Source organism: Toxotes jaculatrix, chromosome 18 (genome assembly GCF_017976425.1).
Source record: "Toxotes jaculatrix isolate fToxJac2 chromosome 18, fToxJac2.pri, whole genome shotgun sequence".
Classification (NCBI taxonomy): Eukaryota; Metazoa; Chordata; class Actinopteri; family Toxotidae; genus Toxotes; species Toxotes jaculatrix.
Window position 1 is genome coordinate 12,733,589 of NC_054411.1, and position 12,174 is coordinate 12,745,762.

General features: G+C 41.0%; 1 protein-coding gene across 1 annotated transcript in view; it reads right to left on the bottom strand.

Annotated features, from left to right (window-relative positions):
* Positions 1 to 12,174, bottom strand: part of LOC121198170 (voltage-dependent T-type calcium channel subunit alpha-1I-like) — a 100,855-nt gene that overhangs the window by 66,338 nt on the left and 22,343 nt on the right. Inside the window, exon 2 of the mRNA XM_041062094.1 lies at positions 1,527 to 1,638. Within this exon, the coding sequence (XP_040918028.1) occupies positions 1,527 to 1,638 (112 nt within the window). The remainder of the gene's footprint in view (positions 1 to 1,526; positions 1,639 to 12,174) is intronic.

The following is a 12,174-nucleotide window of genomic DNA, read 5'->3' on the forward strand; positions in this document are numbered from 1 at the left end:
GGGGATACTGTATTTCACAGAGGGCCAGAGAAGCATGTGAGGGCCACTCTAACTATCCAAGCCTTGTCAGCGAAATCCCTCCTGTTACCATTAGCAACCAAGAGAACAGGACCCAGCACACTACCTGGGGAGTCGTTATGCTTGTTAGAGAGACAAAAGGTGGATGAAGGGAGAGAGAGAGGGTGTGTAGGATGGGAGAATGGGAACACAGGGAGGAGGAAGTTGGTACTAGATGGGGAGTTAGGACGAGGGAGAAGCAGGAAGATGAGTGGCACAGTTTAAAACAGCAGTGAATGCTTATTTGAAATGTCTGCACAATGAAGTGAAAATCCGCTGAGATAAATCAGCCTATTATAGTTTGGTCTGGGGGGTTCTACTGGATATTACAATCCACCCTAACATGTGGTAGGAAAGTGAGATATGACAGTACAATCGGTCAACATAGCAACAGCATGGAAAAAAACCAGCAACAGAAACCTCACATGCAGGTTATCGTAGACAGATTTTCAATGTCAATGGACGTTAAAAATCGCCGACAAAGAGCAGGAGAGGCAGAATTAGGTTGGTCTTGTCACACCTGAAATTGAGCCTGCCAAATTTACTTCAGTGAAAAGCAATTACAATCCCAGAGGTACACACCGAGTCGTCAGCCAGTTGGCAAATCACCCAGTCAGCAACACATAACCCACATCAGCCTAACACGGCTTACAAACAGAAACAAAAAGGGAAACATTAGCAATCTGGCAAAAAAAAAAAAAACCTAATACAATAATCTGTAGTCTAACAAAAGGGTATAAATTATGAGAATAGAGCTCAACCTGTTATTAACACAAAGTCCACAAGCAATAGTAAGGCAAGAACATGAAGACATTTTCTTCATTTTTCAAGGATTTTGCTTCATGACAAGTCATCTTCAGAATGAGGTGCACTGTCTCCTGTTATGCGAAAGCCTTGATAATTTAGAAAATAATATTAAAGTAGTCCCACGGGGGCCGGCTGTGCATAAACTACAGAGGGAAATGTCTGAGGACAGCTGTGGTATAGCAACAATCAAATGGTAAACCAGTTTTGAAATTCCGACACAGATCAAAAGCTTCACCAAGACAGAGCTAAGAGAGTGATTTAAACAATAAATTCCATCAAGACCGGAATAAAAGCCTTGCTGGCTGTAATATTTGTGGCCATCCACTACCATAATTTCAAGCGCTGGCACCTGTCTCCACAAGTATATTCTCATCACGAAGTGACAAAATCACATGCGGCTCCACAAGACTATATTAAAACAAAATAAGTCCCAATTCTCTGCTCAGAGAGCAGGAGAGAATATAAACCTTCCAGGAGGGAAATACTCTAGCTGCACTGTGTCTGCATCAAAGATTGAAGAACAGTGACAAGAAGAGTGGTGAGCTGCTCTGAGTTTATGTCAAATAATTGATCGTTCTGTCCTATCTCTTCATCAGCATGCTGACATGTTGTTGCACACACACACACACACACACACACACACACACAGGGCTCTGCCTTACCTGCAGTATCTGGCAGCGGTCTGAAGTGCAGTCGATGTTCTCACAGGGCTGGTACATGCCCAGTGTCACACAGTTGAGCAGGATCACCATGATGCTAATCCTCTCGAACCACGTATTAACAGGGCATGGGTTAAGGAGCACTGCAGCTGAGGAGGAATACACAGCCATGCACTTACTGTATGTGCTTCAAGTGGTAGAATAAAAGGTGGCTAAACCCATACGTACTTCAGATCCTCTATCGTGAAGGCTGTAATGGATGGGATGATGGACATATCAGTATGGTTTTTATACATCAGTGTTTGGCATAACTGAAATCTGTGATTTTTACAGAAGAGCTTTGACTAATGTAAACATCTATTAAACATTGCAAGTAAACAACCATTTTAAATGAGATGTTGAGTAGTGTTAGTTCCCTTAAATGATCCGTCAGTCATTTAATAGCAGTTTTCAATCCTTCGTTTTGATTTAGTTCCTGTAATGAATTTAAAACACATGTTCATTAATTAGTAAGTGAAAAAACAAAAGCATGCAGTCAGTACAGCTGTTATTTTGCTGGTCAACAATTTAATTTAAGCTGCTCATCCACTATCATTGAGTTAATATGGATAAAATGTTATAATTATCAATTATCGTTCATTACCAATTACTTTAAAAGACATTTTTGTATGCAGTGTAATACAACCACAGAGGTTTCTTTGAAAACAATTCTGAATGTCAAAAAAGAAAAAATATAACATTTATCTGAGACTGTCTTAAAAACACAGTGTCGTACAGTCATCACCATCTTCACCATTTTGTGAATATTTGGCACCTTTACTTCGTTTGACCAAAGAACGAACAAAGTATAGACACAGACAGATTCACTTCACACATTCCGGTCTATGCATACAGTAAGTGACTCATTCACAGAAGCGTGTACGTAACACATCGTGCCAGCTAAAAGGTCACGCAGCTGCCACTTTGCCAATGAGCAATTTATCAATGAAAATGAAGATGAGAGAAATTTTCCAGCCAACCTACATGAGTGCATGAGTCACAAACCCAGACTCATGACAGAGTAAATGCTACTGCCTAAGTCTGCCAAGTGAGAGGACTACTTCTTTTTTTATTTTTAACATGTATTTGAAATGATGAAAGATACAGTAGTATGGACAAAAAAAAATCAAAACAGTGCCAGTGCAATTAAAGCTTAAACCACTGTTTTCCAAGCATATTTCCCCAATGTATTTGATTTATAACCAGCTCCCCTTAAATAAAATAAAATAAAATCTCCCTAAGATACTCAGCATTTGCTAATTTCATTCTGCTCATCAGTGAAGACTCTCTTCAGTAGGAAAAAAAGTCACCATTCAAGGTATTTGTGGTATTTTTACTTAAAAATATAAAGTGCTGAGTGGTATGCATGAAAGTTTTTCCTGAATTTCTTTCAAAATAAAAAAATCTGATGAAATTCTTTAGAACATTATCAACATTTTAAAAGACTTGCCCACAGAAATGATAACACCGGAGAGAGAGGTAACTCTCTGTTGCGTGACATCTTATTTCAGTGGGTAAACTCTATTTGAACCTGCCTCGCACAGAGGCACACTTAATTTCTAATTCAGCTGCTCTCCTAAGGACACAAGATAAAACCTAAAACACAAAAAAAAACAACAGTAATTTGAAGTGATTTTTTGTACAGCTCAAGGATCCTCTACAGAAATCTTACATGCGCTTTTAAGAAAATCTGTGCAACACAAACACACACACGCACACATATTCACTATTTCCTTTCATCCAGGGATTATGTGGTTGCAAACATCTTTGTTATTCATTTTCTTCAATATGTCTCTCTCCTTCACGCAGACTGACACTTGCATACACACACATGCACACGCCCACACATACATACACATCATACTCTCCATTAATCTGTATGTCTCGCCCTCCTGCTAGCTTCTCGCCGCTGTCTCTGCTATCACTTTAGCACTGCTCTCTGGGGTAACACAGTGAAATGGGGAGAAATAATAGCATCATGATGATGTGTGGCAAGAAATACTTATATTCAGTCTCCCTGCCTACTCTTTGGTTTCCTCATCTAACCACAACCCCCTTCTGTGAAAAAAGGATCTATCCCCCTTCGGGTTACAGTGGTTTTTCTTTTCTTTTCAGCAACTTGTCTTCCTCAGTATCATTTCAATTTCCCAGGTGTCACCACTCTTCCCTTTTCTTTCTATATCTGCTTTTTCTCAGCTTTTCATTCACTCCCTGGTGTGTCAGAGAAAACGATGGACAGTTTCGCCCTCCCAGCAAAAACAAACGCAAACACTTTGGGACACATTATACCTCGACAGGCAATGAAAAATCAATCAGGTCTGTGTGTGTATAAATGTGCGTGCATGCGTGAAGATGTGTGTGTGTGTGTGTTTATGCGTGTGTGTAGTACTCCCATAGCGCAACTAAAGAACCTGCCCTGAGGTTCTGTATTAGCAAAGCAAGAGCCAAGAACAGAGGCATGGTATGAATTTGCACAGAAAGAAGGAGTGAGACAGACTGTCTGAGAGAAAAAAGGAAAACAAGAAAAGAAAATAAACACATATACAAAAAGCATGTAAGAAGACTTGTTTGGGACTTAGCTATAAACAAATACAAGACTGGAGACAAAGGACAGAAGCTATGCCGGTGAACAAAACAGTGCATGTTTTGAACTTCCTCAGTGATCCCTTCATAGCTTAGAGTCTACAACACAAACAGTTGCAGAGCAGCTCGGGTGAAAACGCACAACTTCCTCCATGCTACTTCATTACACGCAAAGCACCACCCCTCACACCCCTATGAACTCCTCACCTTCAAAACCATCAAAGCCAACAAAACAAAACAGTATCAGCAGCATCTGCACTGACATGTGAAGTGAATCAGCGCTGGTTGGAGTTCAGTTTCTTCGTCATACTGACCCCAAACCTTTCCCCTCCCCAGGGAGATGAAGCAGCAGCCGACTGACTCACGCCCAGCTGATTCCAGAGCGCTGGTCATGTCACTCCCTAATCATGTTGGGGCGGGCGCTAACTGAGTCTGACAGCAAGGATGCTTTGAGGAGAAAGGAAGGGAGGCGTGCTGTTATGGAGCTTTAGTATTTAATTTGATTGTTCTTTTAGAGCCATTACTTGTGGGATTTTTGCCTTTAAAATGTTCAGGTATCTATGCAGAGACCATCCACGTGTGACTGAGAGGTTCAGCTTGCATCTTTATGTCTCTGTCTATTCCTCTCCTCAGCATCACATCTTCTCTCCGTCTTCCCTTGTTCCTGTGTGTCTAATCTTCTTAGGGTGCGGACAGGACCTCCCCTCTGTCTTTTCTCTCTTTTCATCTTTTCCCTCTTCTTCTTCTCTGCGTCTCTACCTATTTTTATGCCTGTCTCTCTGCATCAATACAGATTTTGTCAGACACTTGCCCTCCTCTTTCATCCTTTTTTTTTCTACTTGGGACTTTCTTACTTTATAAAGCTCTCTGTCTCCCTTTTTTGACAAAACATTTAAGGATCTTCACTTTGTGTCGCTGATTCTCTTTTTGTCTACTTATCTGCCTTTGTGATGCATCCAAATAGTAAGAAAAAGGCAGAGCTAAGGAGCCCCCAGTTTGACCTTATTTTCCACACCTTCAGTAGGAAAACCTCTTCAGAAAAAACACATTATTCTAATAATTGAAATGTAGAAACGGAGGGCTCTGGTGCAAAAACCAATTTATTACCTGAGTGCATTTCTTATTTATTTTGTCCCCACGAAAATGATGTATTCCCTCCTGAGTGCAGCATTTAAACATTTTACAGTAGCAGTCTTAAAACTGAGGTTAATTATAATATGCTAAATATTTAACCTTTTCACCCCAATTTTACCCATTTTCCTCCCTTTTGAGACTCATCAGGCTGACGTGCCAGATATTTATTTTTTGGACCAGCTATACTCTTATATGTTATGTGAGTATGACTAGATATTCTGCAAGGATTCATTCATCATGAACAGGGCATGTTTTGCACAATGCTTTTTTTGTGCCTATAAGCCAAAAGGTTCACCACTGATATTATTATATAAACAGACACAGGGAACATCCATGTTCACAGGATACTGTATTCCTTTATACTGTGAAAGAATGTGTGTGTGTGTGTGTGTGTGTGTGTGTAGTTTAAAAAATAGCAATGTCTTCACATTTGTTTGTATGCTGTTTGTGAATGTTCAACCAGACTGACAAGCCATATAAACACTGTGGCCCATAAAGTTGGAATAAAAAACATTTTACCTCTTCTCATGAAATGTGATTGTGAATTGGGACTATGTGATTTATTCTTTATAGATAAAGTGCATATCTTCTCAAAACTTTATTGATCAATCTGTTCCAGAGTGATTGCTGGTGTGTATAAATAGGAATAAAAAGAGGAATGTGTCTGAAGACAAAACGATTCCAACTTTTTGGGCAACAGTGTATATATACAGTGTAATTGGCATAAATACATGGTGGTTAATAATCCAACTGATTGAGCTTTTAATAGCAAGTGAGAGTGAAGGCAACATTTTTGTGTACTCGAATGACTCAAATGTCTTGCTAAAAACTTACAAAGTGTTAACACTTGAATGAGAACATGAGCACGACATAAAAACAGACAATGAAAACATTTAAATAATCCACAAAAGCCCAGTGTAAAGCATACTGTGCACAGGCCTGATTAAATGACACAAACAATGTTATGTAATCCATGGAACATGTAGGAATGACTCCATTAAATGGATGCACCAAATCAACAGCTGTGTGTGTGTGTGCATGTGCATGTGTGCTTGTTAAGAACAGGATGACTCATGACTGAATGAGATCTCTGTAATTTACAATGAGGCTTTTCGACAGAGCTACCCTCCTTAGTGCCTGCGTGTGTGTGTGTGTGTGTGTGTGTGCGTGTGTGTTCCTGTGAAAACCCTCAGGATCAGTCTCATTCAGAGTGAATCAAAATGACATTCTGCTTCTCACTGTGGCACTGGAGCCTGTGCCTGTCTCTTCTCCCAGTGAGAACACACCATGATAGGTCACACACTGTTACACACACACACACACACACACTCGTGTAGTCCCAGTAAACCAGTGCAGCATTCTTGCCCTTGAGAAAACATACACAAAACAGTCTCACACACACATATCCTCCTACACCACCACGTTTGTGACAATCACTGTCCCATCTTGTTGTATGTGTTTTCAAATTCACTGTCTCCAAAAAAATCCGTAGTTGTGGCGTGTGTCACAACGTCAGCTGCCTGTGTGTGACACAGAGAGAAAGGTCCCAGCTGCTGGAGGAAGGATCCGTCAGTGTGACTGAGTGATGTCCAGGTAAAGCACTGTTCAAGCTGATACAGAGTGTGTTTGTGCGCTGTCCTTGGCACCACAGAGTCACACTTTTTGTTTTGACTCTATAACTGCTGTACTGCGCCCTTCCCTCTCTCCCTGTCACCCCCTTGCTCTGTGTCCCTCTCCATGATGAGGTGCTGAGGCAGACTCCCAGGGATCTCTCCCACCGACTTCTCTGCAGTCATCCCTCTTCTTATCCCACTTAATTTCCTAGCACCTTTTGGGAAAATTGATCAATGAGTCTTTCTATGTTTCTGTCTCAATGGCTTGCATATGGCTTTATTTCAGTCTGACCCCTCTGGTTAAGTGGCCCCATTTTCTCTTGCCTGTTAGTCCACAAGGCTTTTCTGTCCATCCTTTCACAGTGTCTGGCAGCTCTCATTGTTGTGCCTTAATATTTTCTGCTGATTCCTTACTGTATCCACAGAATTTCACCTTTTCCAAAAGTGAGTAGTCATTTGCTAACAAACAACTGAGGAAGACGAAACTTGTGGTCCAACTAAAATTTGCACACCCCTCACTATCTATGCAAACAACTGTGCAAGTGTTTTCGGTTAACCTTTAAGAATGACAGAACATAATGCCAGAGAGTTCATGATGTTCTCAACAAAGTCTTTCCCTCTGCATGCACACAGTGGAGCACCTAGAACAACAAGTAAACCACCATCTTAAAAGCCTCAAGCAAACTGTGTTATACTGTATGTTCTGTAAGTGCTGCTATGCTTGTCTCAGCAAATCTAACTTTCACTTTGCCAGCTCCAGAAAAAGTTTACTTGTGAGGATGTACTCACACTCTCATACACATTTTCTGGCCCTACCATTCAAAACACTATTTAAAATTTGAGGGATTATATTTTTGCATATTTCCACTGCGCTAAAATCCGTCTTTGCTCAATAACAATGTTGGCAGTCTTTAAGATAAGACCTTTTCTCAAAATACAAGGGCTTTTTGAAAAGTGTGTGTCAAGCAGTGGATGGAATTTAGTCACAGATGCCAAAGAACCACATTTGCTTTCCAATGCCATAAAAAAAAATAGCAGGCTATTAAAAGAAGCTTGCATTATAACCTGAGTATCACGTAGTGTTGTAAAACAGGGCTTAGTGCAGAGTGTACGGCATGATGTTAATATCATCTCACTGCTCCTATTCAAGGAAAAGCACACTCTACTTCACTGTGAAGTGCATAATGTAAAGTCAAGGTCTAATGCTTAATGCATGGGTATGTCGGTTATATACGTATTTGTATATGTACATTTTTACACAGTTTAATGTTTTCCCACAGTAATGTAGCTAAAATCTATGATAAGGAATAAAGAGAGGGTATAGATGGGTATAAAGCAAACAAGGTAGGTAAATTGGTAACTTTGATATTAAATTTACCAAAATAAAGGTGATGGAAAAATGACTGAAATCATTTGCTTGTTCTTAAACTGTAACTCAGTTTTGCTGAAAACTGGCTTGATTTCATTATATTGTTCATCAAAGCTCTGTAGTGATGTGCGAGTATTTATTGTTTGCTCTGGCACATGTCAATAATAGCCACGAAATAAAACATCTCAGTAACTTCCTCAAGTCTCCTCTCATGACTAGCCTTGACGCCCAAAGTCATTTGTCACATTTCAGACTGGTGTAATCATTCTCGACTGTTTTTGAGTAAAGCCTGTGTGATTTCGACAAGTACGTGAAGCCGCTCTGTGTAATGGTAAAAGATAAAAGAAAAGTTTTTGCAGCATAAAATTGGTTAGTTTTCTCTAATTACTGTTTTATATCCTGTAGCTGTTAAAACTGAATGAATGGCCAGTGATGAATAGTAAAATAGAAATGTGATGAATAGTAAAAGCTTCAATCAAATCAAGGCTGCTTTTATTAAATTCTGCCTTTATTAACTTAAGTTTGCATTTTATTGAATTACCCATGTCTTTGAAACAAGATAAAAGTTAAGAAATTTAATTAAGTCAATTTACTTTCATCAGTGTTTTCTGTAATTTCTGAGTCACCTCTCACACAAGGGCTTGGAAGTTTAACAGTCAAGATAACTGTAAGCATCACTAGCTGCTGTTTTATTACTCTGTAAACATGCAGTTTAGAGCAAAAGTGCACATAATGTCATGTCAGCATATGCTCAGCAATATGGGGACATGTGGGCTGTGTTTGTGGTTACTTTGAATATAAAAGTAGAATACACAGTCTGTGTTGGCCCTGCGATTGACTGGCGACCAGTCCAGGGTGTACCCCGCCTGTCGCCCATAGTCAGCTGGGATAGGCTCCAGCTACACGCGACCCTGAGGGATCAAGCGGTATAGAAGATGAATGAATGAATGAATACACAGTCTGGTTTATAGCTTGGCTGCCAGCAGAAACGAGTGAAGAAGTTCCTTATCTGTTTCTGTATAATCAGTGAAGGCACGCTCCACTGATAAGCAATGGACATTGAAAAAGACAGCAAATATTGGGTGTTTTAAATGGCTCCAAATGTGGTGTGTAGTGGTGCTCCCCTACCCCTAGTCTCACAGCTGATAAACACTCTGTAAGACAATTTCAGCATCCTCTTCAGAGTTTTACGACAGGAAAATAAGCAAATGCAAAACGGTTCAATGGTTCAACGACTCATTACAGAATCAAAGAATCCTGCAACGTACTTTAATAATTGCAATCTCTTACGCACAAGCACACAGATGCACATACAGACACACATATGGCCAAGACAGAAAGAAACAGAGACAGACGAACACGCAGTGCCAACCACAGAGCCTGACATGGCCTGCAGAGACCTGGAGCACCTCTCAAGACAAGCCTATGGCCTGTAACCAAGGCAACGAGAGCAGACGGGTTGCCTTCAGCCACCGAGACAACACAAACTGCGTGTGTCAATATTCATGTGTGTGTGTGTGTGTGTGTGTATGTCTGAACGTGGTTTTTTTTTGTGTGTGTGTGTGGTGTTTGCACCAACACATCCATGTGGAAAAATGTAAAACATATGAGTTGTTAATTGTGCACAAGTTTGCAGTTATGCACAGTGTCTGCATTTACAGACAGGGATGATTACATTCTCATCCATATATGGGCATCTGAAAGCTCACGGAGTGTGTGTGTGTCCGGTGTGTGTGACTGTGTATCTGTCTTTCTCCTCATATCAGCTCAGCACAGCAGGTGCCTTGCTCCAGTACATTGCTGCCGCTAGTGAAGCTGAATGTATTGCAGACACCATGGGAAATATAAGCCAATACTTTCTGTGCTTGTGTGTGTGTGTGAAGGAGAGAGAGAGAGAGATAGAGAAAGAACAACATGACTCAGTGAGACGGAGAGAGGAGGGAACTGAAAGACAGACAGAAGGAAACCAATATAAACTGAGAGTACAGAGGGGTGAATGTCAGTAAGAGTGCAAAAGCGAGCGAAAAAATTTGACAAAAAGGCGTGCACAGGGAAAAAAGAGCAAGGTGGGAAGAGAAGGAGAAACAGATAGAGGCTAGAGAGTTTGGTGGGTCAATAGATAGCAGCACACGCAATGTACTCACAAGTCATTAGTTTGAATTCAACACAGGGTCAGAGTATTGGAAACAGGCGGAAGGAGAGAGAGAAGAAGAGAAAGAGATGCGATGACAGGGCTATGCTGCTGACATCTGCAGGGACTAGTCAGACTCTGATGTGACAAGCGACCATCCTCACCAGCGCTCAACCTCCCTCCGGCCATCTGTCTTTCTCTCCGTCCATAATATATTCTATCTCTTGTCACAAGTAAAATCCTTGCATTTGCAAAAAAAAAGAAAGAAAAAATCAGCTATTACATACTGAGTGCTCATCAAGGAACACCACTGACAATCATGTACGCCTCCAAATGCAAGAACTATTTGAACCCCTTTAGTTTTTCATAGCAACTTGACTGGTCACATGTGGTGACGCCATCTGCTCTGTGATCTCTCAACCGACTTCCCACCTCCCTGCAGCCACAATGACAGCAAGTGAATGTCAGAGGAGCAGTGCCGGACATTGTTCGCTCCTTACTGGTATCTAGAGATCAGAAGCATCGGTTGTCTTCAACGCTATTAACACTCAGAGACACAACAAACAAGAAAAGCCTTTCAGATGGGTAAATTTGCATCGCAAATTGTTGCTATTAAATAGATTGACAATCCTATTAGAGCCTGGCATGTATCCCTCACCACCTCTCACTCCTCATTCATCCATGGGTCCGCTCTCAACTAGTCTCAGCATGTGGAACATGGAGCTCACAAATCAACTTGAAGCGTGTGTCCCAGATCAGAAGCCAGTTGATACATCTGTGCAGGAATCGATGCAGAACCTACGTCGCACCCTACGCAAGTGGCCTACAATGTTTTGAGCATTTATACTTGTGCACAGTTTCTATGCTACGTTGAGCTTCTCTGTGTACTTCAAACAATGAAAATGAAATTGAGAGGATCATGTTGGAGTTGGAGTTAAATGCTGAGCAACAGTTACTTTTACTGAAATTCCTGCAACACCAAAATACGTCAACTGAGGCAGAAGGAGGGTGAATATTCTGTGCTCGTCTGGCCACTGAGAGACATGCTACCAAGCAGACCAGTCACAGCTGTTGTGGTCTACGTCACTGTGATGTGTAGTTACATTATTTGGGAGGTGCATGTGAGGCCATGGCTTATGGTATTCCGTACCAATGGCATCGAGTCTGTGCAGAAGTATAAACTGTGTTTAACTACGCAACTGCGTCTCAGAGCCTCACGTACAACCTCTGATGGAGAAATTTAACTCAGACCCTCACTGACCTTTGTGGACCCTTGCATACCTGCAGATTTGGAAAATAAGACACTAGCTTTATTCTGCACTTCAACACAACATCATAGAGCGCCACGCTTGTCCCCTCTCTTTTGAACAACCAGTGTATCGCTCAGTATGCCACACATATGAATACCACAAACTATCATAAATCATCTCCATTTGAAGTATTTTGTTGCCTGTAGGAAAATTCCTGATGGAAAAACATCTACTTTTGACAATGGGTGCTCAAATGCACAAACTTTGTTGTCCCTGAGGCTAGACTCATCTCATTTGAGGACAGAGTTGCAAGTTAATGTGCTTCCGTGCACAACATAATTACCCATCCTGTACTTTAAATAAAAAGAGAAAGAGAACAGATTGATAGACCAGATACTAACAGGCAGACAGTCCACAGTCATATATGTCAAGTCGAACATTTGATCTGTGGGCTGCAGGTGCTTTCTTTAAGAGCACAGCCTCCAAACAATTAATCACACCTTTTAAAACTGACAAACCTGCCATGCAAAAG